The 23,158-nt window shown below is 65.9% G+C and overlaps 3 protein-coding genes across 5 annotated transcripts in view; 2 read left to right on the forward strand and 1 right to left on the reverse strand.

Moving 5' to 3' along the window:
* Positions 1 to 11,636, forward strand: part of RTEL1 (regulator of telomere elongation helicase 1) — a 33,662-nt gene extending 22,026 nt beyond the window's left edge. The window contains exons 14-34 of one of the 2 annotated variants that reach the window (XM_069495594.1): positions 1,201 to 1,275; positions 1,389 to 1,470; positions 3,107 to 3,239; positions 3,433 to 3,546; positions 3,644 to 3,684; positions 3,823 to 3,908; positions 4,055 to 4,132; positions 4,477 to 4,554; positions 4,938 to 5,084; positions 5,286 to 5,401; positions 5,667 to 5,790; positions 5,908 to 6,073; positions 6,195 to 6,355; positions 7,104 to 7,199; positions 8,254 to 8,452; positions 8,640 to 8,780; positions 10,149 to 10,265; positions 10,520 to 10,732; positions 10,828 to 10,989; positions 11,097 to 11,237; positions 11,584 to 11,636. In XM_069495594.1, coding sequence (XP_069351695.1) covers positions 1,201 to 1,275; positions 1,389 to 1,470; positions 3,107 to 3,239; positions 3,433 to 3,546; positions 3,644 to 3,684; positions 3,823 to 3,908; positions 4,055 to 4,132; positions 4,477 to 4,554; positions 4,938 to 5,084; positions 5,286 to 5,401; positions 5,667 to 5,790; positions 5,908 to 6,073; positions 6,195 to 6,355; positions 7,104 to 7,199; positions 8,254 to 8,452; positions 8,640 to 8,780; positions 10,149 to 10,265; positions 10,520 to 10,732; positions 10,828 to 10,989; positions 11,097 to 11,237; positions 11,584 to 11,591 — 2,478 coding nt within the window. In that variant the 3' untranslated portion in view covers positions 11,592 to 11,636. Of the gene's footprint in view, positions 1 to 1,200; positions 1,276 to 1,388; positions 1,471 to 3,106; positions 3,240 to 3,432; positions 3,547 to 3,643; positions 3,685 to 3,822; positions 3,909 to 4,054; positions 4,133 to 4,476; positions 4,555 to 4,937; positions 5,085 to 5,285; positions 5,402 to 5,666; positions 5,791 to 5,907; positions 6,074 to 6,194; positions 6,356 to 7,103; positions 7,200 to 8,250; positions 8,453 to 8,639; positions 8,781 to 10,148; positions 10,266 to 10,519; positions 10,807 to 10,827; positions 10,990 to 11,096; positions 11,238 to 11,583 lie in introns of those variants that run through there. The other variant, XM_069495595.1, reaches the window with a different exon arrangement.
* A 935-nt stretch (positions 11,637 to 12,571) lies between these two features.
* Positions 12,572 to 14,321, forward strand: TNFRSF6B (TNF receptor superfamily member 6b). The gene is made up of 3 exons (XM_069495596.1): positions 12,572 to 12,995; positions 13,167 to 13,361; positions 13,992 to 14,321. The coding sequence occupies exons 1-3, from the start codon at positions 12,572 to 12,574 to the stop codon at positions 14,273 to 14,275; spliced, it is 903 nt and encodes a 300-aa protein (XP_069351697.1). The 3' UTR covers positions 14,276 to 14,321.
* An 859-nt stretch (positions 14,322 to 15,180) lies between these two features.
* On the reverse strand, positions 15,181 to 23,154 carry ARFRP1 (ARF related protein 1). Of its 2 annotated transcripts, none has more exons than XM_069496632.1 (8): positions 23,034 to 23,154; positions 22,248 to 22,341; positions 21,925 to 22,012; positions 21,632 to 21,714; positions 17,574 to 17,655; positions 17,285 to 17,355; positions 16,172 to 16,272; positions 15,181 to 16,105 (listed from the first exon to the last, which is right to left on the reverse strand). In XM_069496632.1, the coding sequence occupies exons 2-8, from the start codon at positions 22,338 to 22,340 to the stop codon at positions 16,018 to 16,020; spliced, it is 606 nt and encodes a 201-aa protein (XP_069352733.1). In that variant the 5' UTR covers position 22,341; positions 23,034 to 23,154; the 3' UTR covers positions 15,181 to 16,017. The 2 variants fall into 2 exon arrangements, with proteins under 2 accessions (XP_069352733.1, XP_069352732.1); XM_069496631.1 differs by lacking the exon at positions 23,034 to 23,154 and having other exon boundaries at positions 15,181 to 15,879; positions 16,022 to 16,105; positions 22,248 to 23,009.
* Between the last annotated feature and the right edge of the window lie 4 nt (positions 23,155 to 23,158).

The raw sequence follows: 23,158 nt of genomic DNA on the forward strand, positions 1-23,158 counted from the left end.
AGAGCTCTCTGCCCGCTGGGCCAGTCGGCTGGGCAGAGCAGGGCGTGTTCTCTGTGGCCTCCTGACGTGTCTTGGCCATTTGTGGTTCCTTTTCTCTGCCCCTTTCCTGGCGCGTGGGTTGTCTCTCTCTGCTGGTCTGCGGGGTGCTTTGTGAACTCAGTGTTAGCGTGTGTGAAACACGTGTTCTCTACTTGTCTCTTCCATTTTCATGTTGGGTTTGGTGAACAGGCTTCCCGGTCGGGTGTTTGTCCTGTAGGCTCGAGCCCTCTGGCCCCAGGTGATAAGCCTGGCCTCGTACGTTTTTCCAAACCACACTGTCCGGTTAGATATTTTGCACCGAGGCTTCTGATCCTTGTAAAGTCATCTGTGAGGGATGTGGAGGACAGAAATCTTCTTTTATTTTTCCAGCACAAGCCAGTTGTTCTGTTATTGACTAAGCAACCGGGTTTTCCCGGACTCTGTCATTCGGGCACCTGCTCCGTTGTTGTTCGAGACGGGCTCTCCTGTGTTGCCCAGGCTGGCATCTACCTCCTGGGCCCAAGCAATCCTCCCTCCTCAGCCTCCTGAGTAGCTGGGACTGCAGGCGTTGGCCACCATGCCTGACAGCTGTTTGATTTTATTTATTTGCTTTTAACCTTTAATTATTATGGCACACGATAGGTGTATGTCTTCCTGGCAGTGGTTTGCTTTGCGTTCTTGTTTACTGTAGCTCTCTGGTGAGTCAGAGCATACACTGGCCAGAGCGGATCCCTTCTCGTGGCCCCTTAGCTGGCTGGGCCTTTCTCCGCCTGGTGAGCTCTGGGCGGGGCTGTTCGCTTCCTGCAGGAATCCTGCCGCGGTTCCGACGGGAGTGCTTGAGTTCCTAGGTGGACTGGGGCAGGGCGCGCAGCGGAGGCCCTGCAGGGCTGCTGCACTTCCAGCACGTGGATGTCGCGGTGGTGGGAGGCTCATAGAGAACTTGCTGGGGTCACTCGGGCAGGTGCCTGTGCCCCAGCCTGGGGTCACGCAAGGGGAGCTCGGCGGCATGGCAGGCGGAGCAGATGGTGCCCTGGGTGCCCGTCTGACCTGCCGTGTGGGTGACTCGGCGTTCTCGTATGCTGGGCCAAGGAGCCTCCCTGTCCCTGGGCACACCAGGGAGGGGCTTTGTGCCCCTCCCAGCCCCAGGCCCTTGATGTAGGTCGTGCTTTCTTTGCCTTTCAGATCGTGTTCAGCGTGGATGCCCCTGAGGGCGGCTCCAGTTCCGGGGCGAGACTGGGGGCCTTACGGTCCTATAAGGTAGGGACTGCCTACGGGAAGTGGATAAGGCTGGGGGTCCCTAGGCCTGTGAGGTGGGGGCCTCCTCCAGGACGCGTGTGGGACCTCAGCACCCCCGTCCCCGCGCCCCCCAGGTGCACATCCACCCCGACGCCGGCCACCGGAAGGCGGCTCCGCGGTCAGACTCCTGGAGCACCACGGCCCCCAGGAAGCCAGGTGCGGCTACCCCTGCCTGGCCCAGCGCACCCGCAGCACCACAGCACTGGCCACGCACTGCTGCCCGCGCGGGTCTGCCGCCTCTCTGTGGCCAGCCCTCCCCAGGGTGGCCTGCTCGTGCCGCCTCTGGAAGTCAGAGTTAACTGAGCTACAGAGACCTCAGAGAAGGTCTGGTGGCACTGGGACCTGCCCAGAGTCACCTGGCTGGTGGCAGAGCCAGGGCCTGGCCAGGCCTCCCGGCCCAGCTGGGAGCCACTTGCTTGCCCAGGGCAGGTCAGTGCACGGACCTGCCCCGCGAGGCCGGGCTCTCGTCCACCTTGCGCTGCGCTGCAGGGAGGCCCCCGGGCCTCGGGGTTGAGTCTGAAGGGCGCACCCAGCTGGCCCTGCTGCCCCAGGCCCTGCTGTACACGTGAGCCCCAAGTCCCGCCTTCTCCACGTGCCATGGTGGCTTCCCCTGCTTCTCAGTGTCTCAGCGTCGGTGCCACTGGGGATGCTGTGTGGGCAGGCTCTGTGCCTGTGCCCTGGGCTCGGGGTCCGGAGCACTGCGGTTCCCAGGTTTCAGCAGGCCTCACCCACCCTGCCTGGTGTCCAGCCTGGAGGGCGGGGGTCAGAGGTCAGAGCAGGGCTTTGCTCTGGGAGCCAGCATGGGGCCTCGGCTGCTCAGGTGCCCCTCCCCCAGGCTCTGCCCTCCCCCAGGCTCTGTCCTCCCCCTCTGCAGGCTGTCCTTCCTCAGGCTGCCTCAGGCGGCACGTGGCACAACTCAGCCCCAGCAGGAGCAGCCCCTTGGAGTGTGTGCAGACACTGGAAGGGAAGGGCCAGGAGGGTGACAAGGCCTGTCCCAGTAGGAAGTGTCCCTCCTGGGGAGGGAGGGACCAGAGCTCCCCAGGCAGCACTGGTGTACTGAAGTCACGTGGCTTCCCCGTGGGTGTTTGTAGGAAATGAGTTCATGGGGTGGGCGCTTCCCAGCGCCCTGTGCTTGGCCCCGGCCCCAGGCCGCCTGCTCATCTGGGGCAGAAACGGTCCCCGCGTGGCAGTGGTCTGCCCCTTTCAGGAAATGGGCCGTCATGCCTGAGTCACAGTGCGCGTCATCCTACTTGTGCAGTGTTCATTGCCGGAGCTTCTCGGGGGACCCTGGCCACAGTCAAGCACTTGCAGGAACGGGCAGGCCTTTCCGAGCCGCGAGGCTTTTGCTGTTGCTGGCACGGCACAGCGGCTCGTGCAGGGCGGCCGTTTCCGGGGAGAGCCTGGGAACTCGCACTCCCTCTTTGCAATCCGTGCTTGGAATGTCCGTAGGTCGAGCGCTGCTTCCTTCCTGTGTGTTCTCGTGGGGTGGGCTTCGTGCCCTGAGCCGTACGGCACAGTTCCTGCAGGAGTTCAGGGCTGGGGTTGCCTTGCCTCTCTGGAAGTGTCCCCCAGCATCTGCCTGGTGCCTGCCTTCTGCTCCTGGGACCCCGAGGGAGGGTCCAGCTCGCAGTCTGGGCTCGGGCCCTGGGCAGACCCCTGTTCTGACCCCTGCACACTGGGCCTGGGGCTGCAAGTGCCTCGCTCGGGTGATGCTGGCGGGGTGGAGAGGATGGCGGTCAGGAAGGTGGTCAGGGCCCGCCCCACCCTCACACCCGGCCTCCCACCCCCGCAGGGAAGGTGCTGAGCTACTGGTGCTTCAGCCCCGGCCACAGCATGCGCGAGCTCGTCCGCCAGGGTGTCCACACCCTCATCCTCACCAGTGGCACATTGGCCCCCGTGTCCTCCTTTGCCCTGGAGATGCAGATGTACGGGTCATGCCCTGCCAGAAGCCCAGGAGCCGGTGACATTGGTGCCGCCAGCCGGGTGGGGGTGGGGTGCACCGGCTGGGGCGGGCACCAGGAGTCCCTGCTAGCCAGGGTGCTGGGGGTCTCGGACCTCGCGGGCTGCAGTGGTGCTCTGTGCTGCCGCCCACTGTCCGCTCCCTCTGGCCACACTCAGCCCTTTCCCGGTCTGCCTGGAGAACCCCCACGTCATCCACCAGCACCAGATCTGGGTGGGCATCATCGCCAGAGGCCCCGACGGAGCCCAGCTGAGCTCCGCCTTTGACAAACGGTGAGGGGGCCTGGGCTCAGGCCTGCAGGGTGAGGAGACGGGAGTTGGGGGCTTAGCCCGGGGCCCTCGTGCCAGTGGCCTCCCTGGCTCTGTGCAGGTTTTCCGAGGAGTACTTGTCCTCCCTGGGGAAGACTCTGGGTGAGTATGTCACGTGGAACCTGCATCCCTCGGGAAGCCCTTGCCCCCCGTTGTCCCTGTGCTGGACCCCCCCTCGTGAGAGCCGGGGGGGCTCTGGGCACCTGGACCCGGCCCTGACCACAGCCCTGGTGCTTCCAGGCAACGTCGCCCGTGTGGTGCCCCACGGGCTCCTGGTCTTCTTCCCTTCCTACCCCGTCATGGAGAAAAGCCTGGAGTTCTGGCGGGTGTGTCTCCCTGTGTGTCCTCCTAGGGGCGGCGGGGAGCCCCCGACATGGGCAGGGTCTGGGCGGGGAGGGGGCAGGGCTCGAGCACAGAGCAGGCTGCCGAGACCCAGCCTGAGGAGCCTGTGCCTTTCCCTCCTGCCCTGCAGGCCCGAGACTTGGCCAGGAAGGTGGAAGCGCTGAAGCCTGTGTTTGTGGAGCCCAGGAGCAAGGGCAGCTTCTCGGAGGTGCGCTCCAGGCTGCCTCCGTGGGGCCCTGGGTGTCCTCCTTGGCCCCGGTGTGGTGGCAACGGCAGGCCACCCTCCTGCCTGAGGAGCCGGCAGCAGAGCAAGGCCCCTGCCAGCCACCCTGGCCCTGGGGTCCCCGTGTTTTCTGGGAAACACTGAGTGGGCTCTGGGTGTGAGGTATGGGTCGGCTGGGATCTGTGCCATGAAGAAGCTTCTAGAACCCTGCTTGGCCCTCCTGGCTGGGACGATGGCTCACCTTGGAGGATGAGATCTGGGGTCTTGCTCAAGGAGGAGGAAGGGTCTGGTGGTGGCTCGATACTTGGCTAACCAGCCTCTCCTTGCAGGTCATCGGTGCTTACTATGAGAGGGTGGCCTCCCCCGGCTCCAGCGGGGCCACCTTCCTGGCAGTGTGCCGGGGCAAGGTGCGTGCTCTGTGGTCACTGTCCCAGCCTGGCTGCCTGTGCCCTCATCAGCAGACTCAGGCAGGACAGGCCTGGGCCCCTCCTCGGGCCCCATACCCAACACAGAGGTCTGGAAGGAGCGGCTCTCCTGGGCCGTGTGGGGCTGGGCACAGGAGTCCCACTCGCAGGCCATGGGCCGACATCCGGAGGTTCTCGGTGCGTAGGAGTTGGCCATGGTATTCTGGGAGCCATGGACTCCAAGCCGGGCCTCTGCCCTGCCCGGGAGCATGTGGCTGAGGGTCAGGCGTGGACGGACCCTGGGGAAGGTCCCTGGGCTCGGATGTAGGCAGCGAGGAGAGCAGAGTGCCCACTGCTCCCAGGCAGCTCCCTGGCCTGTTCCCTAGGCCAGTGAGGGACTGGACTTCTCAGACATGAATGGCCGTGGTGTGATGGTCACAGGCCTCCCATACCCCCCACGCATGGACCCCCGGGTTGTCCTCAAGATGCAGTTCCTGGACGAGATGCAGGGTCAGAGCAGAGCTGGGGTCCAGGTGAGCTACCGCAGGGCTGGCCAGTGTGGGGGAGGACCACACCCCCATCCCCATGACCCAGGGCCATGACCACACTACGCCTCCTGCCCCCTGTGACCCAGGGCCACGACCCAGCCCCCAGCCCCCCGTGACCCAGGGCCATGACCCAGCCCCCAGCCCCCCGTCACCCAGGGCCGCGACCGAGTCCCCTTGCCCCCACAGTTCCTCTCTGGGCAGGAGTGGTACCGGCAGCAGGCATCCAGGGCTGTGAACCAGGCCATCGGGCGAGTGATCCGGCACCGCCAGGACTACGGGGCTGTCTTCCTCTGTGACCACAGGTGCGTGGTGTGCAGGTGTAGGTGGGGCTCCACGTGGACACCCTCCCCCCCGTTACTGGGCGGAGCCCCTTTCTGGACCCACGAGCTGCCCCCGTCTCCCTAGCAGTGTCTCTGGCCCCCTGGGGTCTCAGCCTGGGGGCTCCTGTGGCGGAACAGTTCTTCACCTGGGTGAATGGAGCCCTGAGAAGTGGGCTGTAGGGCAGCCGCGGCCCCTCGGCCCTCGGGGCAGAGGAAGCAGGGGCTGAGGGCCACACCTGCCTTCTAGGTTTGCCTACGCCGATGCCAGAGCCCAGCTGCCCTCCTGGGTGCGTCCCTATGTTAAAGTGTACGAAAACTTTGGCCACGTTATCCGAGATGTGGCCCAGTTCTTCCGTGTCGCTCAGAAAACTGTGAGCCCCGAGTCCCAGCTGGCTGTGCCATCGTGCCCTGCCGAGGGAGGGGGCCGGGTACTGTCCCCTGAGGAGCCAGAAACAGGCAGGGGCCCCACCCGCCCTGTGATTCTGCAGATGCCGGCGCCATCCCCCCGGGCTCCCGCCCCTCAGGCTGTGGCCCCGAGTCCGGGTGAGGACGAAGATGCTGTCAGGGTGGCCAGGAAGCCGGGCCCCTCCCTCTCCACCAGGAAAGCTAAGAGTCTGGACCTGCACGTGCCCAGCCTGAAGCAGAGGCCCTCCGGTGGGTGAGGGGCAGGCGCGGGGCCATGCAGGGTGGCGACGGCAGCTCTGCTGGCATCATGGGTGGCCCCCAGGCTGGGCCTTCCCCGTGGACTGCGCTGCTTACTGTGGTGCTCCCTCAGGGCCACCAGCTGCCGGGGACCCCAAAAGCAGCTTGTGTGTGGAGTACGAGCAGGAGCCAGTCCACACCGAGCGGAGGCCCACGGGGCTGCTGGCCGCCTTGGAGCACAGTGAGCAGCAGGCCAGGGGGCCTGGGGACGAGGCCCACCCTGGTGCAGAGGAGGTGCGGGGGCTTGGGGGTGGGGGGAACAGCCCGTCTGGCCTCAGGCACTGCCCCACTCACCCCTGTAAACCCCCTTCTGGGCAGACGGGGATTCCAGCACTGCCCGGCTGTCCTGCGTGCCCTCTGCCCCACCCGGCTCTGACCCCTGCCCCCAGGCTGCTGGTTCCCAGGCGGTGCACCCAGGCCCTCAGCTCGTGCCCCCGCAGTGCTCTTTCAGGTCAACTTGGCCCAGTCCACTCAAGGTCTAGGGCCCCCCCCCCCCCCCGACACCTTCTGTGCCTGAGGCCACCCTTTCTCCAGGCCTGGGCTGTGCGTGGGACCCCAGGTTCGTTGCCCCCTGGGGCCTTTTCCCAGAAGCCCGTAATTTTCGAGGCCTGCCCTGAAGCTCTCCCTGCCTTCTGCTGGGAGCCATCCCTCAGCCCCCCTTCTGTTCTGTGGACCCCTGGAGTGAGCCCCCGGTGCTGACAGTAGGCGCCTCTGTCCCCATCTGTCCGCTCAGTTATCGTGAAACTGTCCTCCCTGAACCTGCTCTTCCAGGGGCAGGTGGCATAACTTGGAAAGGGGACGAATCACAGCACTGTCCCCCAGGGGCTTTACTCTCTGACCCCCCCACCTGGGACCTCCGTCCAGGCTGCTGGTCAGGGCGCCTTGGGGCCCAGGTGCCATCTTCCCCTGGACCAGGTGGATGTCACAGGGGCTTCGAGGCCCCCAAAGGTGTGGACTGGGACCACAGCTGTGTCCTCCGCAGGCACATGGTGGCTCCGCGCTGCCCACCCGTTGTGACAAGAGGCTGGCAGATGCGCAGAGAGGAGGGAGGAGGAAAGTCAGGCTGCTCAGCCTCCCGGTACGTGAGCCGCCCTCAGCCTGTGCTGGCTGCCGCAGACGCCTGTGGGGACCTGGCTCTTGGCGCCTATGGACTGTGGCCCCCACCCAGGCAGGGGCGTGGGCCGGACCGGACCCAGGGAGGCCACCCCCAGGAGCTGGTTTCCAGGCTTCGATGGAGTGGACGTGGTCCAAGGGCTCAACATTTGCGGTCCTTGTGTGGGTCTTAAGAGCCCGCTGCCTTCCTGGCCGGGCCGGGCCCAGCCTTGGGCATGTTTGGTTTGGGGCCTGCAGCCCTGGGCAGTGCTGGGCCTGGCCCATTCTCACTCGAGAGTGGACGCTGACCTGCCCCACGTGGGGAGGTGCAGCCGTTCCCACCTCAGATAACAGCGTCCGAGTGACACCTGAGGCAGGAAGCCCTTGCCTGCTGGAAAGCCCCGTGTGTGGCATCCATTGTCCATGTCCCTTGCCTTCTGGGAAAAACCAGGCGGTGCCCAGGAGGGCCGGTCCTGTCAGGAAGTGGGCTGGCTGCTGAGGGGCCTGGGCCTGCCAAGGGCCACACGGGGGCAGGGCTGGGGGTTCCTGGACTGTCTCTGTCGGTCTTTGGGGTGTGCAGAAGTGGCGTGCTGTGTGCTGAGGAGTCCCTCACTGTGAGCTCTTGTCCTCCAAGCATCCGCCCACCCGCTTTGGGGCAGGGGTCCTGAGGGAGGAGCAGAGAGAGGGCCCCACGGGAGCTCCCAGCTTGCGGGAGAACAAACCTAGTCTTTGCTCACTCGCTGCTCTCAAGGGGTGTGGAGAGCAGACATGCCACCTTACCCTGAAGTCGTGTGGGTTCCCTGCTGGCCTCTGCAGACCACCTTCTGTGTGACCCCAGGCGGGTCGGGCCCAGCCCCACCCCATCACTGGGGCTTCTCCAGTAGCCGCCCCATGGCAACCCATGGCCCCGGGGAACCGCAGACGTGCCGGGGAAGGCCGGCACAGCTCTGCAGCCCGGGCTGGGGCGGATGAGGCCGGGGCGGATGAGGCTGGGCGGATGAGGCTGGCACTGACGGCAGCCTCGGGCCTGTGTCCAGCAGGAGGAGCCAGTGGCTGGCGCGCAGGTGGGCAGAGCCAGGCGCTTCATGGTGGCCGTGAAGCAGGTGCTGAGCCAGGCCAGCTTTGACACCTTCACCCAGGCGCTGCAGGACTACAAGGGCTCTGACGACTTTGCAGCTCTGGCAGCCTGCCTCGGCCCCCTCTTTGCCGAGGACCCCAAGAAGCACAGCCTGCTCCAAGGTGCCGCGGCCCACAGAGGGTGCCCCCCGGGGACAGTACCACGGCTGTGGGGTGGGGGCCTGCTGGGAGAGCCAGGCGGGCCACCAGGGCCCCAGGTTGTCCCCGTTCCCTAGAGAAGGCATCAGGCGGGTGGCCCATGGTCCTCAGAGCCCCCAGCCCACAGGCCCAGACACCCCCTCCCTGACAGGCTTCTACAAGTTTGTGCGGCCCCACCACAAGCAGCAGTTCAAGGAACTGTGCGTCCAGCTGATGGGCCAAGGCTGCAGCTACCAGCCCGAGCGTAGCCCTTCCCGAGAGCAGCGGGCACAGCCAGCCCTGGACGTCAGCGGTAAGGGGGGCTGCTAGCGGGACCCTCAGACTCAGACCCAGAAGGCAGGTGGCACCCGGGGCTGATCAGGGCCATGGTGAGGCAGTATCACTTCGGGAGAGCCCTGTCCCTGCCCTACTGTGCACAGCCCTACCCTCTGCACAGCCCTGCCCCTGCCCCCTGCACAGCCCTGCCCCTGCCCCCTGCACAGCCCTGCCCCTCATCCCACTGTGCACAGCCCTGCCCGTCATCCCACTGTGCACAGCCCTGTCCCTGCCCCCTGCACAGCCCTGCCCGTCATCCCCACTGTGCACAGCCCTGTCTCTGCCCCCTGCACAGCCCTGCCTGTCATCCCACTGTGCACAGCCCTGTCCCTGCCCCCTGCACAGCCCTGCCTGTCATCCCACTGTGCACAGCCCTGTCTCTGCCCCCTGCACAGCCCTGCCTGTCATCCCACTGTGCACAGCCCTGTCCCTGCCCCCTGCACAGCCCTGCCCATCATCCCCACTGTGCACAGCCCTGTCTCTGCCCCCTGCACAGCCCTGCCCGTCGTCCCACTGTGCACAGCCCTGTCTCTGCCCCCTGCACAGCCCTGCCCGTCGTCCCACTGTGCACAGCCCTGTCTCTGCCCCCTGCACAGCCCTGCCCGTCGTCCCACTGTGCACAGCCCTGTCTCTGCCCCCTGCACAGCCCTGCCCATCATCCCCACTGTGCACAGCCCTGCCCGTCATCCCACTGTGCACAGCCCTGTCCCTGCCCCCTGCACAGCCCTGCCCATCATCCCCACTGTGCACAGCCCTGCCCGTCATCCCACTGTGCACAGCCCTGTCCCTGCCCCCTGCACAGCCCTGCCCATCATCCCCACTGTGCACAGCCCTGCCCCTGCCCCCTGCACAGCCCTGCCCATCATCCCCACTGTGCACAGCCCTGCCCGTCGTCCCACTGTGCACAGCCCTGTCCCTGCCCCCCTGCACAGCCCTGCCCGTTGTCCCCACCGTGCACAGCCCAGGCCCAGGCCTCCCAGGAGACACTTTCACCTGGGGAGTCATGCACAGGCCAGGGCCTTAGACCGGTAGACTCCTGTCCCCCTCCTCCCTACTTCTGTCCCTATCTGGAGTTGAACCTGGCACCTCCAGAGGTGGGAGCGCCTGCCACAGGCCTCCTAGTGAACAGCCCAGCAGAAGGTCCCCCAAAGAGGGCGGCAGGGTTGGGCTGCTGTGCTTCGGTTTCCCTGGGTGCCCGAGGTGTGCACGTGTGTCAGGGTGCTCCCTCCCTGGCTGGGGGGCTTGTGAGGCCTGGTCTCCCCCAGCCAGACCTGCTTCCTCCCCAGGGAACCTTCCAGATCGTCAGGAACCAGCTGTGTGTCTCCTTGTGTTTTTTGTTCTTCAGGAAGGAGGGAGCCTGGCCCCAGGCTGACCCTGTCCAAGGCTGTGGCCAGGCAACTGGATCCCAGAGAGCACCTGAACCAGGGTGGGCCCCACCTGTCCACCGGGCCGCTCAGCACAGGTGCCTGGCTCCTGCGTCCCGTGGGGCCTGCAGACCCTAGGTGGGGCCCTCAGTCCCTGAGGAGGCTCAGCCTTCAGTTTGGCTGCAGAGCGTCTTTGAACCAGGGCCACCATTGGGGCTGCGGACCCCTGTGGGGAGGCCTGGTGGGGGCTGCACTTGAGCAATGTAAAGGGCCCTCCTGGGAGGAGGTGGGGGTGGGGGTGTGGAACTCTCAGGGTCCCTGGCCCCCTGACGCTGCTTCCCGGTTTCACCAGGAGACTGTGGCACCTGCCCACGAGTGGGATCCAGGGGCCGGCCCGCCGCGAGCGCCTACCTGGCAGATGCCCGCAGGGCCCTGGGGTCCGCAGGCTGCCACCAGCTCCTGACAGCGCTGAAAGCCTACAAACAGGATGACGACCTGGACAAGGTGCTGGCTGTGCTGGCTGCCCTGACCACAGCAAGGCCCGAGGACTTCCCCCTGCTGCACAGCAAGTGACACCGGGGCAGTGGGCGGGATGGGGCGGTGCTGGGGAGAGCGGAGAGTGTGGGGTGCTGTCCTGGGTCTGAGTGAAGCTCCCCCCAGGGTTTCGCCTGTTCGTGCGTCCCCACCACAAGCAGCGCTTCCTGCAGACGTGCACAGACCTGACCAGCCTGCCCTGCCTGGGCACAGACCCGGAGCCGGTGGGACCCCAGGAGGAGAGCTCCACTGTGCCTCCTGAGCTCAGCCAGGGGCCTCCCCGGCCAGGTAGGGGGTGTGCCCAGATGCTTCTGACACCCCCATCCCATGCAGCCCTGGGGGGTGGGTGGCAGAGAAGCACCAGGCACCCCCTGGACTCACTTCTCTGTCTCCAGACCCCGAACAATTGGAGAAACCCAGGAAGACCCAGAGCAAGATCTTGTCCTTTCTTAGACAGAAGCCAGCCGAGGGCTCGGGGCTGGACAGTGCGGCCGCAGGGCCCAGCCGGCTCCACAGGCACGCGCAGTCTGAGCCAGGTGAGTCTCTTGGGAGGGGCAGCACCCAGCGGCAGGGCTGCGGGTACTCACAGTGGGCCCCTCGAGGCAGGCTTCGTGTGCCAGGGCTGCGGGTACTCACAGTGGGCCCCTCGAGGCAGGCTTCGTGTGCCAGGGCTGCGGGGCAGAGGACGCCATGCTCTTCGAGTGCCCCTCCTGTGACTTCCACCGCTGCCAGGCCTGCTGGTGGCGGCACCTCCAGGTTGGCGCCTGGCCCCCAGTACTCCCTGCTGGATGTCGTCCCCGGGGTGGGCTCGGGGGGCTGGGCAGGCCCTCAGCCTGGCGGTGGTGCTTGGCAGGCATGTTGGCAGCCTGGGTGTTTCCACAGGCCTCTAGGACATGCCCAGCCTGCCATGCCGCCTGCAGGAAGCAGAACATCACGCAGGTCTTCTGGCCAGAGCCCCAGTGAACCCTCCTCGTGGAGACCCTTGGGTCACCCCTGACGTGGCATTTGTGTGTCCAGCTCTCGCGTGGCTGAGCCCCCCCAACAGGGCCTAGTGCCCGGCCGCCAGGCCCAGTGCAGGCCTCAGACGGGGCCCGTGGTTCATCCCTGGCTGTCGAAGGTGCTTCCCCAGGATTTTCCCCAGCTCTGGCTGATGAGTGGCGCCCCAGGGGCCTCTCAGCTGAGCCCCCAACCAGGAAGGAGGGGAGCCCACGTGGACATGTGCTCTCTTTTAATTAAAGGACAGGGCTCTCTAATAAAGCTGTGGCGGTGCCCTGGACAGCGTCTGTATGGCTTGGGCTTGGTGGTGGGGTTTGGGGGTGCAGGGAGGGATGGGGGTTGCCCGCGGGTCCCCTTCCCACCCTGCCCTGCGAGAACAGTGCCCTGTATGCTCTTTCCATGGGCTCCCCGGGGCCCTCACGACTGCAGTGTAGCTCTGGGCTCCCCCACTTCCACGCTGGGCTGCCATACCCTGGTCTTTGGGTCCGGAGCTGCCCCTGGTGCTGCGGAGGGCGGTTCCCAGACTGCTGAGGCCCCTCACAGAACTGCCCCTGGACTGAGACCTGGGGAGAGGTGGCGCCAGGGAGGGAGGGGGCTCCCGGGAGGGGAGGGGTTCCCGCGGGGGCGTGGCAAGGCTGGCCCGCCCCGCCCGCCCGTATACAACTGCTGCCCGGCGGGCGGCTGGAGCTGGAGTGCGCGAGGCGGAGGCAGGTAGGGCGGGAGCGGCCCGCGCTCGGGTGCGCTTGCTCGGTTGCGCTTCGGGACTCGGGGCCCGTCTCCGGGAAGGCTGGGGGTCGGGGAGGCGGCGCGTTGGTGGGCTGGCCGTATCCCCGTGTTCGCGCTGAGCCTCACTCTCCCCGCTTCAGCGAAGACCATGAGGGTGCACGAGAGACTGGGCCTGTCCCTGCCGTGTCCCCCGTGGGCACTGCCCTCCCTGCTGCTGGCGCTGGCTGTGCGCGGGGCGGCGGATACACCCACCTACCCGTGGCGCGACGTGGAGACGCGAGAGTGGCTGGCGTGCGCCCAGTGCCCCCCAGGCACCTTCGTGCAGCAGCCGTGCCGCCGGGACAGCCCCACGACGTGCGGCGCATGCCCGCCACGCCACTACACGCAGTTCTGGAACTACCTGGAGCGCTGCCGCTACTGCAACGTCCTCTGCGGGGAGCGCGAGGAGGAGGCGCGGCCGTGCGGCGCCACCCACAACCGCGCCTGCCGCTGCCGCCCCGGCTATTTCGCGCACGCTGGCTTCTGCCTGGAGCACGCGCCGTGTCCGCCCGGCGCCGGCGTGACCGCTCTGGGTGTGTGCTGGGTGTCCGGAGGGGGCGCCGCGGGGAGGACGGGAGCCTAGAGGAGGAGCGGTGTCGCGAGGCGTGCGTTGGGAGGGTCGAGATGCTGGTCCCAGACTTGAGCCATGAACAAGGACACCCCAGCTTCCCTGATCCTGTCCTACCTCCCTCCGCCCCCACCAGGTACCCCCGGCCAGAACACACAGTGCCAGCCGTGTCCCCCAGGCACCTTCTCTGCCAGCAGCTCCAGCTCAGAGCACTGCCAGCCCCACCGCAACTGCACAGCCCTGGGTCTGGCCCTCAACGTGCCGGGCTCCCCCTCCCACGACGCCCTGTGCACCAACTGCACTGGCTTCCCGCGCGGCGGGGAGGGGCCCGGTGAGCCAGGTGAGTCGCAAGACCAAGGGGGCTGGTGAGGTCCACCTGTGCCCCCTCCCAGCCCTAGAGCAAGGAGCATTCCTGGTAGTCTCTGGCAAGGGCCTGCGTTAGCTTTGCGGGGTTCAGGGTTCCCCAGTTTAGCCCTTTCAGGGTGGCTGAGGGTTAGGATCCAGGCCAGGGACAAGCCTCTCCCGGGGATCCCTGGGGAAGTGGCTTCAGCGCATCCTCCCAGCAGCCTCGGAGGAAGGTGGCTACTTCCTCTGACGCTGGGAAACTGAGGTCCAGAGAGTATAAAGTTTTGTAGGCTTAGGCAGAGGGGCTAACCTCTTAGTGTCAGGTCATGCGGGACCAGTCCCACTGTGGCTCCTCACTCCTCACGGTGGCCCTGCCGGCCCCAGCCCAGCTTCTCCTGCCCCAGGGCCTTTGCCCGGGCCACCCTGGCTGGGAGCTCCGGTCCTGACATCCTGCACCTGCTCACTGATTTATCCCCGCTTGGACTGTCCTCTCCAGGTAGCTACATTTTGCTCGCTTAGTGCACAGGGATTTCTTGTTTTCTGGGAACTCCCCAGGACTCCCCGCCAGTGCCTGTGGGCTAAATGACCGACCCCGCTCGCCCTGACCCTCCTGCAGGGACTGAGGAGTGCGAGCGCGCTGTCATCGACTTCGTGGTTTTCCAGGACATCTCCTCCAAGAGGCTGCAGCGGCTGCAGCAGGCCCTCGAGGGCCCGGCGGGATGGGACCCGTCGCCGCCGAGGGGCGACCGCGCAGCCCTGCAGGAGAAGCTGCGGCGGCGGCTCACGGAGCTGCGTGGAGCGGCCGGGGCGCTGCTGGCGCGGCTGCTGCAGGCGCTGCGGGCGGCCCGGCTGCCGGGGCTGGAGCGAAGTGTCCGCGCCCGCTTCCTCCCTGCGCGCTGAGCGCCGCCCTCGCCCCCTTATTTATCCTACAGCCAGGCCCCGCGTCTGTGCCGGTGTCGCCCCTAAGGCAGCTTTCTATGTTTTTAAAGGAAGCTTCTTAGAAGTATTTTTTATAAAGCTGTTCCGTAACATTGGCTGTGCCCGCATCGCGCGCCCACTCCGAGGGTGGGGGGACCCCTGGGCAAGAAGCCCCGCTCCAGTCTCAGGCTTCTTGCCACCCACAGGCCCCTACCTCAGACTCGGGACACCCCCACCCCACCGAGGGCCCTTGCAGATGGTCCCTGCGGCTAGGGCAGGGAGGCCCCTGCTGGCTGTGGCACGTGGTGGGGGGCCTCTGAAGTTCAGTGACACCCCCAGTTCCACCCTCTGTGGTTGGGACGGCGTGGAGAGTGGCAGGGCCAGGGAGTGCCCAGGAAACACCCGGCCGGCTCATACAGGCCTCATCCCCTCCCCGTGCCAGGGGAATTCCCAGAGGGGACGTGCCAGACCTCCGCCGCCGCATCCCACATGCTTTCTGGGAAGTGAGGCCTTTCCTTTCTGCCTCCAGACAGCCAGGGCAACCTGGGGGCCCAGGAACCGTCCCCGCCGCCAGGTCCCTCCCCTCTGAGGCTGGGGGCCCTCAGCGCACACTGCTGCTGAGTCACAGGCACCGCCCCCACCCCCTTGGGCCCCTTCCCAGCAACTCCTCCCAGGCCCCCCAGGGAGCAGTCTGGCATGACCTGACCCTCTGACAGGGGCTGGGGCCAGGCCATTTCCCACATTCGTGGGAAGGGTGTGCCCTACAGGCCACAGCTCCAGCCCTGCCTGGGAGCTTCCTCCACCTGCCCACCAGCCCACTGGGGGCCCAGTGCCGTGTCACTGTGCCCAGACAGCTCTGGGCCACCTGGAGAAAGGGACGGACGGGAGCAGGTCAGACCGTCTTTATTCTGTGCACAAGACCCAGCCAGCCCACGGCCACATGGCCAGGCCCATGGGTGCTTCCTGCTCCTGGGGTGGGGAGGGCTCTGAGGATCCCGGAAAGGATAGTCTAGATGCCTTGTCCCCAGCACGAGGGGTGGGGGGCAGTTAGGCACCTCCAGGGACCCCCCCCACCAAGGAACACAGGCCCAGCAACACCACTGACCTGGGCCCCAGGCAGACCCTGCCACCTGCCGCCCAGGCCTTGGCCCAGTAGAGCCAGGGCAGCGCCTCAGCTGGCCGCAGCTACGCCTGGCTGGGGGAGGGCTCTGGGCCCCCCCAACCTGTGGGGGCACGTAGAGCATCAGCCCCCTGCTCTTCCACCTCAGCTGCCCCTCCCCAGGGGACTAAAATGCGGCGATGTCGCCAGTGCGCGTGGGAGCGGATCTGTCTTCCTAGGCAGGTCTCCTCGGCCCTGTTCCGAGGCTGTGACAGAACCCAGGGCCCCACCTGGCCTTTGGGGACGTAGGCCAAGTCTTCGTCAAGGCCAGACCACCTCCAGGGTCACGGGGGCAGAGCCCAGTGAGCACTGGACACACCGGCCTCCTCCGCAGGCGAGCTGGACGGAGCGGCGCTGGGAGCTGCTGCCAGACCCCCTGCAGAGGCCCTGGACGCCCGCACCTCTCCGGACTCAGAGGAAAGTTTGTCTTACAGAAACAAAAAGCAAATGAAGAATCACAAAGCAAAGCAAACCCAACCCCAGGGTCCGTGGCACAGGGGCCAGCAGGAAGGCCACTCCTCCAGCAAAAGGGGGTGAGCTGTCCCTGACAGCTCACTGGCAGCACCTACGTGATGTCCCTCTGCCGTGGTGGCCGGTGGACGTTCCGCACGACGCACTTCACCATCCACTCGATGCCCTCGCGCACCCCTTTGCTGTGAAGACAGAGGTGTGAGGCGGGGCTGCCGCGCCCCCAAGGCCCCGAGGACGAAGCCACTCACCCCGTGAGGGCGGAGCAGGCCTGGGTCAGGCAGTCCCTCCGGCCGATCTTGCAGGTGCAGTCGCTGAAGGCCGTCTTGATGTCAGGGATCGAGAGGCAAGTCTGGGGGGCAACGGAGAGAGAAGGCAAGTCTGGGGGGAGGCCAGGACCCCCATCCCGCCTGCGACTTGGGGCTCTCAGGGCGTTGGCTCTTCACCCCCGGAAATGGCGTGGGCAGAGCTCGACCAGGGCTCCAGGATTTCCCACATGGAAGCCACGGGGACCGGGACCCTGAGCTCAGCCGAGTCCACACGCGGCTGATGGTGCCTGGGGACGACCAGACGTCCACATGCAGCTCCCACCAGGCAGCGGCTCAGGAAACTGGCATCACGGGACCGCCCCCGCCCCCCCCACCCCCCGCCAGGCCCTCAGGGTGAGCTCCCTCCAAGGTGGCGTGCTGAGGGCCGAGGCCCTGGTGGTGGAGGGGCAGGTCCGGTGGTCCCCACGGTGGGCGGGAGGCAGGGCTGGGAAGCAGTGGCACCTGCCATCACGGTGGTTTCTGCTCATGATGACCTGCCCAGCCCTAACAGCGTCTCCGCCCTCCCGTCTCCTCCAGGGGAAGACCTCCGCCCCGTACCAAACGCCCTCCTGCCAGCAGGGATGGTGGGGGAGGCTGAACCCAGACCCTGGGCTGCTTCTGTCTAGAGTCCCTCCAAGAGGACAGGGACTCGGGGAGGCCAGCATCACCCGTGGGGCATCAAGAGGCCCCCAGGTTCTGGCAAGTGGGGTTGGCATGGATGCCAGGGCAAAGGTAGCAGAGAGGTCAGGGTTAAGGCTGATGCCCACCCAGGGAGCCACAGCGGCACTCCTGAGCTCAGAGCTTCCAGCTGGGTCTGCCCACAGCCTGGCAACACACCCCGGGACAGGGCACAGCCACCCTCCAGCAGGGGAGGGTGTCCCGCAGGACAGGAAGAGGCCCCAGGAGGGAGGGGAGCAGGTGGGAGGGCCTCTGGGGGGCACAGGTCTGCCCTAGTGGGGGCAGGGAAAGCACAGGCCTGGAGGGCAGCGTGCCCTGGGCAGACCGGGGCTTGGGCTGAGGCGTGCGAGCCTGCGGCAGGGCAGGCTGGGGGCTCACCTCCACATCCTGCTTGTTGGCCAGCACCAGGACAGGGACACCACACAGTGCCTCACTTGTCACCACCTTCTCTGGGGAGGAGGCAGAGGCAGCACCTGGCACCCAGCACCCCACCTGCCCCCTCGTACACGAGGCAGCATGTCATCAGCAGGGGCACCTTCGCCCAGGCCAGCTCCAGGGTGGCGGGAGGTCCAAACCCGGCCCGACCCCTCCCCCGGCGCCTCCCCACCACCCACACAGCCCTGGGCTCCCTCCCGCCCGCCCGCCCGCGAGCTGCCAGGCCACTCACCAAAGGCTTGCTTAGATTCCACCAACCTCTCCTCGTCGGTGGAGTCGATGACATAGATGACGCCGTGGCACTCTGCGTAGTACTAGAAGGAAGTGGTGGGAGCTGGGGCTGCTGCTGCCACCCTGCCAGGGGCCAGCACGGCCAGGTCCCCATGTCACAGCCGCTGTGAGGGGCCCACAAGAGGAAGAGGAAGGCAGAGGGCAGCAGGGACTCAGCCACCCAACTGGATGAGGTCTGGGGGTGGAGGTGCCCCCAGACCCCCGTGGGAAAGGTCTGCTGGCCCTGGCAGGCGTGGTCAGCCTCCCCCGGCCCCCTCCCCACACTGCTCCTGAGAACCTGCATGTGACCCTGGGCCTGGCGGTGGCCACGGAAACACAGGGCTTGGGGCTGGGGGACCCCAGACCACAGCTGCATTCCCATGGGAGGGAATAGTGCCCTAGTTAGACCTCACGCTGGCACCTGGTGCCAGGCGGTGCAGCCACATGGACGGCAAGCCTGACAGGTGCCCCTGAGGAGTGGCACCAGTGCCCCCTGTGAAGCAAGCTCTCTCTGCCTGGATAGGGCCAGCACTGCCCAGCTCAGACCCCTGTAGGAGGGACCCAGTCAGTCCTGGGCTCACAGACAGCAATGGGCCTGCAGTGGCGCCCACCAGACTGGGCACGACAGAGCACAGACCCAGGTGGCCTCGGGCGCGAGTCTGAGCCCAGGACGGGGCCAGTGCTTTCCTGTCCCAATCAGAAAAGAACATGGGAAACCATCTGTGTCCACGTGGACCACACAACAGCACACGCTGGTCACCTCCCAGGGCTCAGCCAGCTCTCCCACCCGGGCGTGGGCACCCAGAGACCCGGAACACAACACTGCGCAGGGCGACCCGGTGGTCACTGTGTGGGGACACACCCCCAAGATGAGAGACGCCCTCGGGGTGTGACGAGCAGGTGCACCGGGCACCCCGCCCCAGTATCGGACAACCTTCTGCACCTGCGCGTCCCGGTGGTGACAGAAGCCCAGTGCCAGGTGTCCTGGGCTCTGCAGGCAGCAAGTCCCCCACACAGGAACTTCTCTGGCTAGAACAGGCCTGGCACCGAAGTCACCAGCTGGCAGGCCCTGTGGTGCTGGCCTCCATGGTGGGAAGGGCAGCCCCGTGGGGTCTACAGCAAGCCCCCCGGGACCAACCTCCTGCGGCTCCTGAGCACTTCGCGTGCACCTGGGCCCCGACAGACAGGCACCTGACAATGGCACCAAACAGAGGTGCCCGTCACACCTACTGGGCACACCGTGGGCCACCCAGCAGCGGCCACAGTGAGGTGGGAGCAGGACCAGGAGGCCCCAGACCAGGGGCTGCCACATCTGTGTCACGTGGGGGACACTGCACAACTGGTGGAAAGAGGGAAAGGTCCAAGCGTGGCTCTTGGCTCCCATGTGGGCCAGCAGATGGGTGGGGACAGGCCAGAGGCCAGGGGACATCCTCCCTGTAGACAGAATGCCAGGCAGCGTGCCCGGTCCTGCTCGCGTGGGAAGCTGTGGCCCACGGCTGGCGTGTGTCCAGGCCTGTGGGCACCAAAAGGCCTGGGGTGGCTGCAAACAGTGGACTCGGGAAGGGAGGCCTTGATCCTTCCAAAGCCCACCAGAGTGTCCCCTGGAAACAAAGCGATAGGGTGGCCCCACAGTGACGTGGCACTGGATGACAAACAAAAGCCTGGTGGGCAGGCGTCACCCACCATGGCTGGAGCCATTACCAGACGCCCCGGCTGAGAGCAGCAGTGTGGCTGAGCCCGATGGGGGATTGTCCCTCAAGATCAGAGGGACCCTGGGTCTGAGTCTGTCTCCCCAGGGCAATGGGAGCTCCCCAAGCACAAGGTGCCAGCCAGCAAGCCGGTGATGCCACAGCAGCCCAGGAGCCTCACGTCCCCGCACGGGACCCGTGGGCTGCCGTCCTGGCACGTGCTGACCCAGGGCTCGGTGGCAGCTGCGCCCTGTGGAGCAGCGCTGCTGGGGTCCAGGCCCCAGAGCAAGACCCACTCTCCCAGCCCGAGACTCTTCCGTGGCACTGGGCTCCCCACAGGATGCAGCGTCCCCTCCTGCCCCTCCCGGTGACCCTCAGGGGACTCTGCTGCCCGTACTCAACGCTGAGCTTGGCAGGGCGGGGCTCCCGGCCACCAATGCAGCACATGCTCAGACCTGCTGAATCACGCCCCCCCATCCAAGGAGACCCCAGTGGGCAGGAGGCAGGCCCACCGTCACACAGCAGAGAACCCGGGAGCAGCCGGCCCCACCAAGATGGTGCCCAGAGAAGGGCTCAGGCCTCGAAGAGGTCACAGCCCAGCAAAAGTGGTAGCGAAGTGTGGGGGGACAAGGATGGATACCGCCCCAAGACTATCTGCGAGGAGGGGACAGAGTCTCCCCTTTAATTTCCCTCCTCCAGTTTCCCCCCGTGAGAGGCCACCAGAACCCTGCAGGAACCATGTCCCAACACAGGTGTGGATCCAAGCAGTGCACGGGTGGGTTGTGGCCAGTGCAGGCACTTGTGGCCCCACCGTGGCCTTGTTGCCCGGCGGCACGTACTGCGCCCAGTGGACAGCTTCGTTCTGACTCCTGCAGTGCCTCTGCTGGGCCAGCCCCGGCCCCAGCCCTGCTACCGAGCTGACCTCTCTCCGGCCCCGCTGCTGCCTTCCCGGTACTGATCTCCAAGGGCATCCTGTATCCCAAACCGTCTCTGTGTCCGTGCCTGAGACTCTGGTCTATGACAAGAGCATCATCTTTGTCACGACCCACATACATTGGACATTTGAACAAGCAGCCCCTGACTTGGCTTGTCCTGTTGGACTCAAGTGGCCAGAAGACTTGTCAAAGACCTTCTGGCCGTGGGAGAAAACAGCCCTCTTGGCTAGAAGTCAGGGTGGGCGTGGACCCTGGTGGGATCCAGGCCAGGGTGCTTGAGACCAAAATGTGAATCAGGCACCCAGCTGTAAACGCAGAGCAACTGGCAAGCAACAGGGCAGCCAGAGCCTCTGTGTCCCCAGCCCTGGGCTGCGCCAGGTGAGGGAAAGGGCCGGTCTGTCCTGCTCAGTGCTAGACCCAGGGCCTGGCAGAGGCTGAGATGGAGACAGACTCAAGCCTGGGGGTCTGTGGGGAGAGGGGTGCTACGCTGGGAGCTCAGCAACACCCAAAGCCTTTATCAACGAGGGGACAGTTGCTGTCCAGCTCTGAACATGTCCTCCCTGTGAGGGGGAAGAAGCCGCCACGGAAAAACGGGTGCTAAGCTGAAACAGAGAGAGAACCCATTGCAGAGGACGCAGGCTTGGTGCCTTCCCCACGCCTGATCTTGGCCACTTCTGCCTGTGGCCTGCGGTGATCAGCAAGCTCGCTGAGCTGAAAGGAAGCAAGTATGTCCTCACGTTTAGGGAAGTGGAAGGTCCTCAGGGTCCCCACACTGTTTTTCTTGGCCTAACTGGGAAACATAGATTACCCTGACTGCTCTGTGACCTCACCAGCTACACATTTTCCCCTGTAGGGTGAAACCCAAGCCAGGGGTTTAAACATTCCCAGGCCCTCATAAAAGTGTTTAACTTGTTACCCAAAACGTTGAAAGAAACTGGCCCCAGCCCCGAACCAAATTCCTTAAACACTCCCATAAACTGCACACTCTGAGCCCATCGCTGCGGACACACGGAGGTGAAACACCCTTCCCTCGCTGTCCCCCTTTTTAAGTTAGTTCCCTTAAGCAATGCCTTGACCTAATCACCCTGGTGTGCAACGGTTCTTTCCTTGGAATCCCAACTGGCCCCATCTCGGGATGGCTTGGGGTACTCCATTACGCAAAACTCCCCTGCTGCTGCTGTCGGGGTGACTCCAGCTGTAGGTTTGGCAGGGACAAAACAGGGAGTAGTGGTTCAGGAACCTGGGACAGGACTGGGGAGAAAAACCTCAGGAACAAAGTGGGTAAAGGAAGCTGCTGAGGAGCAAGAGGCCAGGGGCACCACCCGGAGAGAAATGGCACCAGTGGGCTGGGGGATGCAGGCGGTGCCCCCAGGCAGGGTACCTGGTACCTGGCTTACCTTGTCCCACAAAGACTGCAGCTCTTCCTGCCCCCCTAAGTCCCAGAACATGAGGCGAGCCTTTCCCACGTCCACAGTGCCGACTGGGAAGAGAACAGGCAGGGCTCGTGATCTCAGTCCTCGACACGCCAGGTCCCGGCTCTCCCAGGGGATGGAGCCAACCCCCCTGGTGCTGCTCAAAGGAGGCTTGGGCAGAGAGCCGGCAGACAGAGCTCTGGCCACTGGCCAGCTGGGCTGTGGCCATCACAGCATCTTCAGGGCCCCAAACCCGCAGCTCTAAAGCACCCCCTTACTGTTTAGACCCACGGTGGTGGTAATTTTGGACAGACTCATCCCCTTGTAGTTCTTGTTAAACCGGGTTTTCGACTGCTCCAGGAAGGTCTGAGGAGAGAGGGAGAGATACACACAAGGTAAGGACTAGCTTTCCAAGTCTGCCCCCCAAGTAGCCTTTCTTAGGCCTATTCCTTTAAAAACAAAAACACAAGCAAAACAGAGCAATGCCTTGCTCCACTGTGGTCTCAGGAGGAGTCTGGGTCCTGTGTGGGCAGTGAACATGCAGCCCACAGTGTAAAACCCAAAGGTCACGGCCGGACAGCGGAGGGGCCCTGGCACCTACCGTCTTCCCGGCATTGTCCAGGCCGAGGATCAGGATGCAGTACTCGTCCTTCTGGAACATGTACTTGTACAGGCCCGACAGCAGCGTGTACATCCTGTCCCGAGCACCCCAAAAGATGTCACCGTGCAGTCCAACACGCACCCACCTCCCGCTGGCTTCCCCCGTCAGTCCGTCCCGCTGACCCGCCCAGAACTAGAGCCTGGGGCCATTCCTGACTCCTTGTCCCTTTCCACCCTCTCACTGTGAGAATTCTCAGCTCTGCCTCCATAACTTCTCCCAGATTGGCCACGCCAAGTCATTCAGCTCAAATCAACGGCTGCGATCTTTCAGAGTATCAGTCAGTTCTGGGCCCGCTCCAGCAGGCACTACCTCGCCGGGCGACTACAGGGAGCTCACGGGCCCACCCGGCCCCGCCCTCCGAGGCTTCTCCTTCCCCGCCCGCACGCGCGGACGCAGAGCGCGCTCGCCGCAGCGGGCTGGGCAGCACAGCCGCCGCCGCTCGGCCCCGCGCCCCGCCCCGGAGCGGCAAGCAGCCGGCGCGCGCCTCGGCAACGCTTCCCCGTCCCCCCTCCCCTGCAAAGGGCAGTGGCACGAGGGGCGGCCCCGGGTCTGGTGGCGGCGGCCGGCGGCCGGGACAGGCTCCCGCGGCAGGATCCTGGACCGGCGGCCCAACTCCGACGGCCCACGCCGCGGCCGCCGCGCTCCAGGCTCGCAGGGAGACCCGCGCGCCTCCCCTGGCCCTGGCCACCGCTCGGGCCCGTCCCCGCCGCACAGCCTCCGGCCTACCTGCGCCCGCCGCGGCCCCGGAGCCGCTGGAGCCGCCGCGCTACAGCCCCGCTGACCCCGCGCGGCGCCTGACGGGACGCGGCCCGGACGCCGGGGCGGAGGCGGAGGCGCGTCCCGGCGGCCCC

The sequence above is a fragment of the Eulemur rufifrons genome, chromosome 20 (genome assembly GCF_041146395.1).
Source record: "Eulemur rufifrons isolate Redbay chromosome 20, OSU_ERuf_1, whole genome shotgun sequence".
Taxonomy (NCBI): domain Eukaryota; kingdom Metazoa; phylum Chordata; class Mammalia; order Primates; family Lemuridae; genus Eulemur; species Eulemur rufifrons.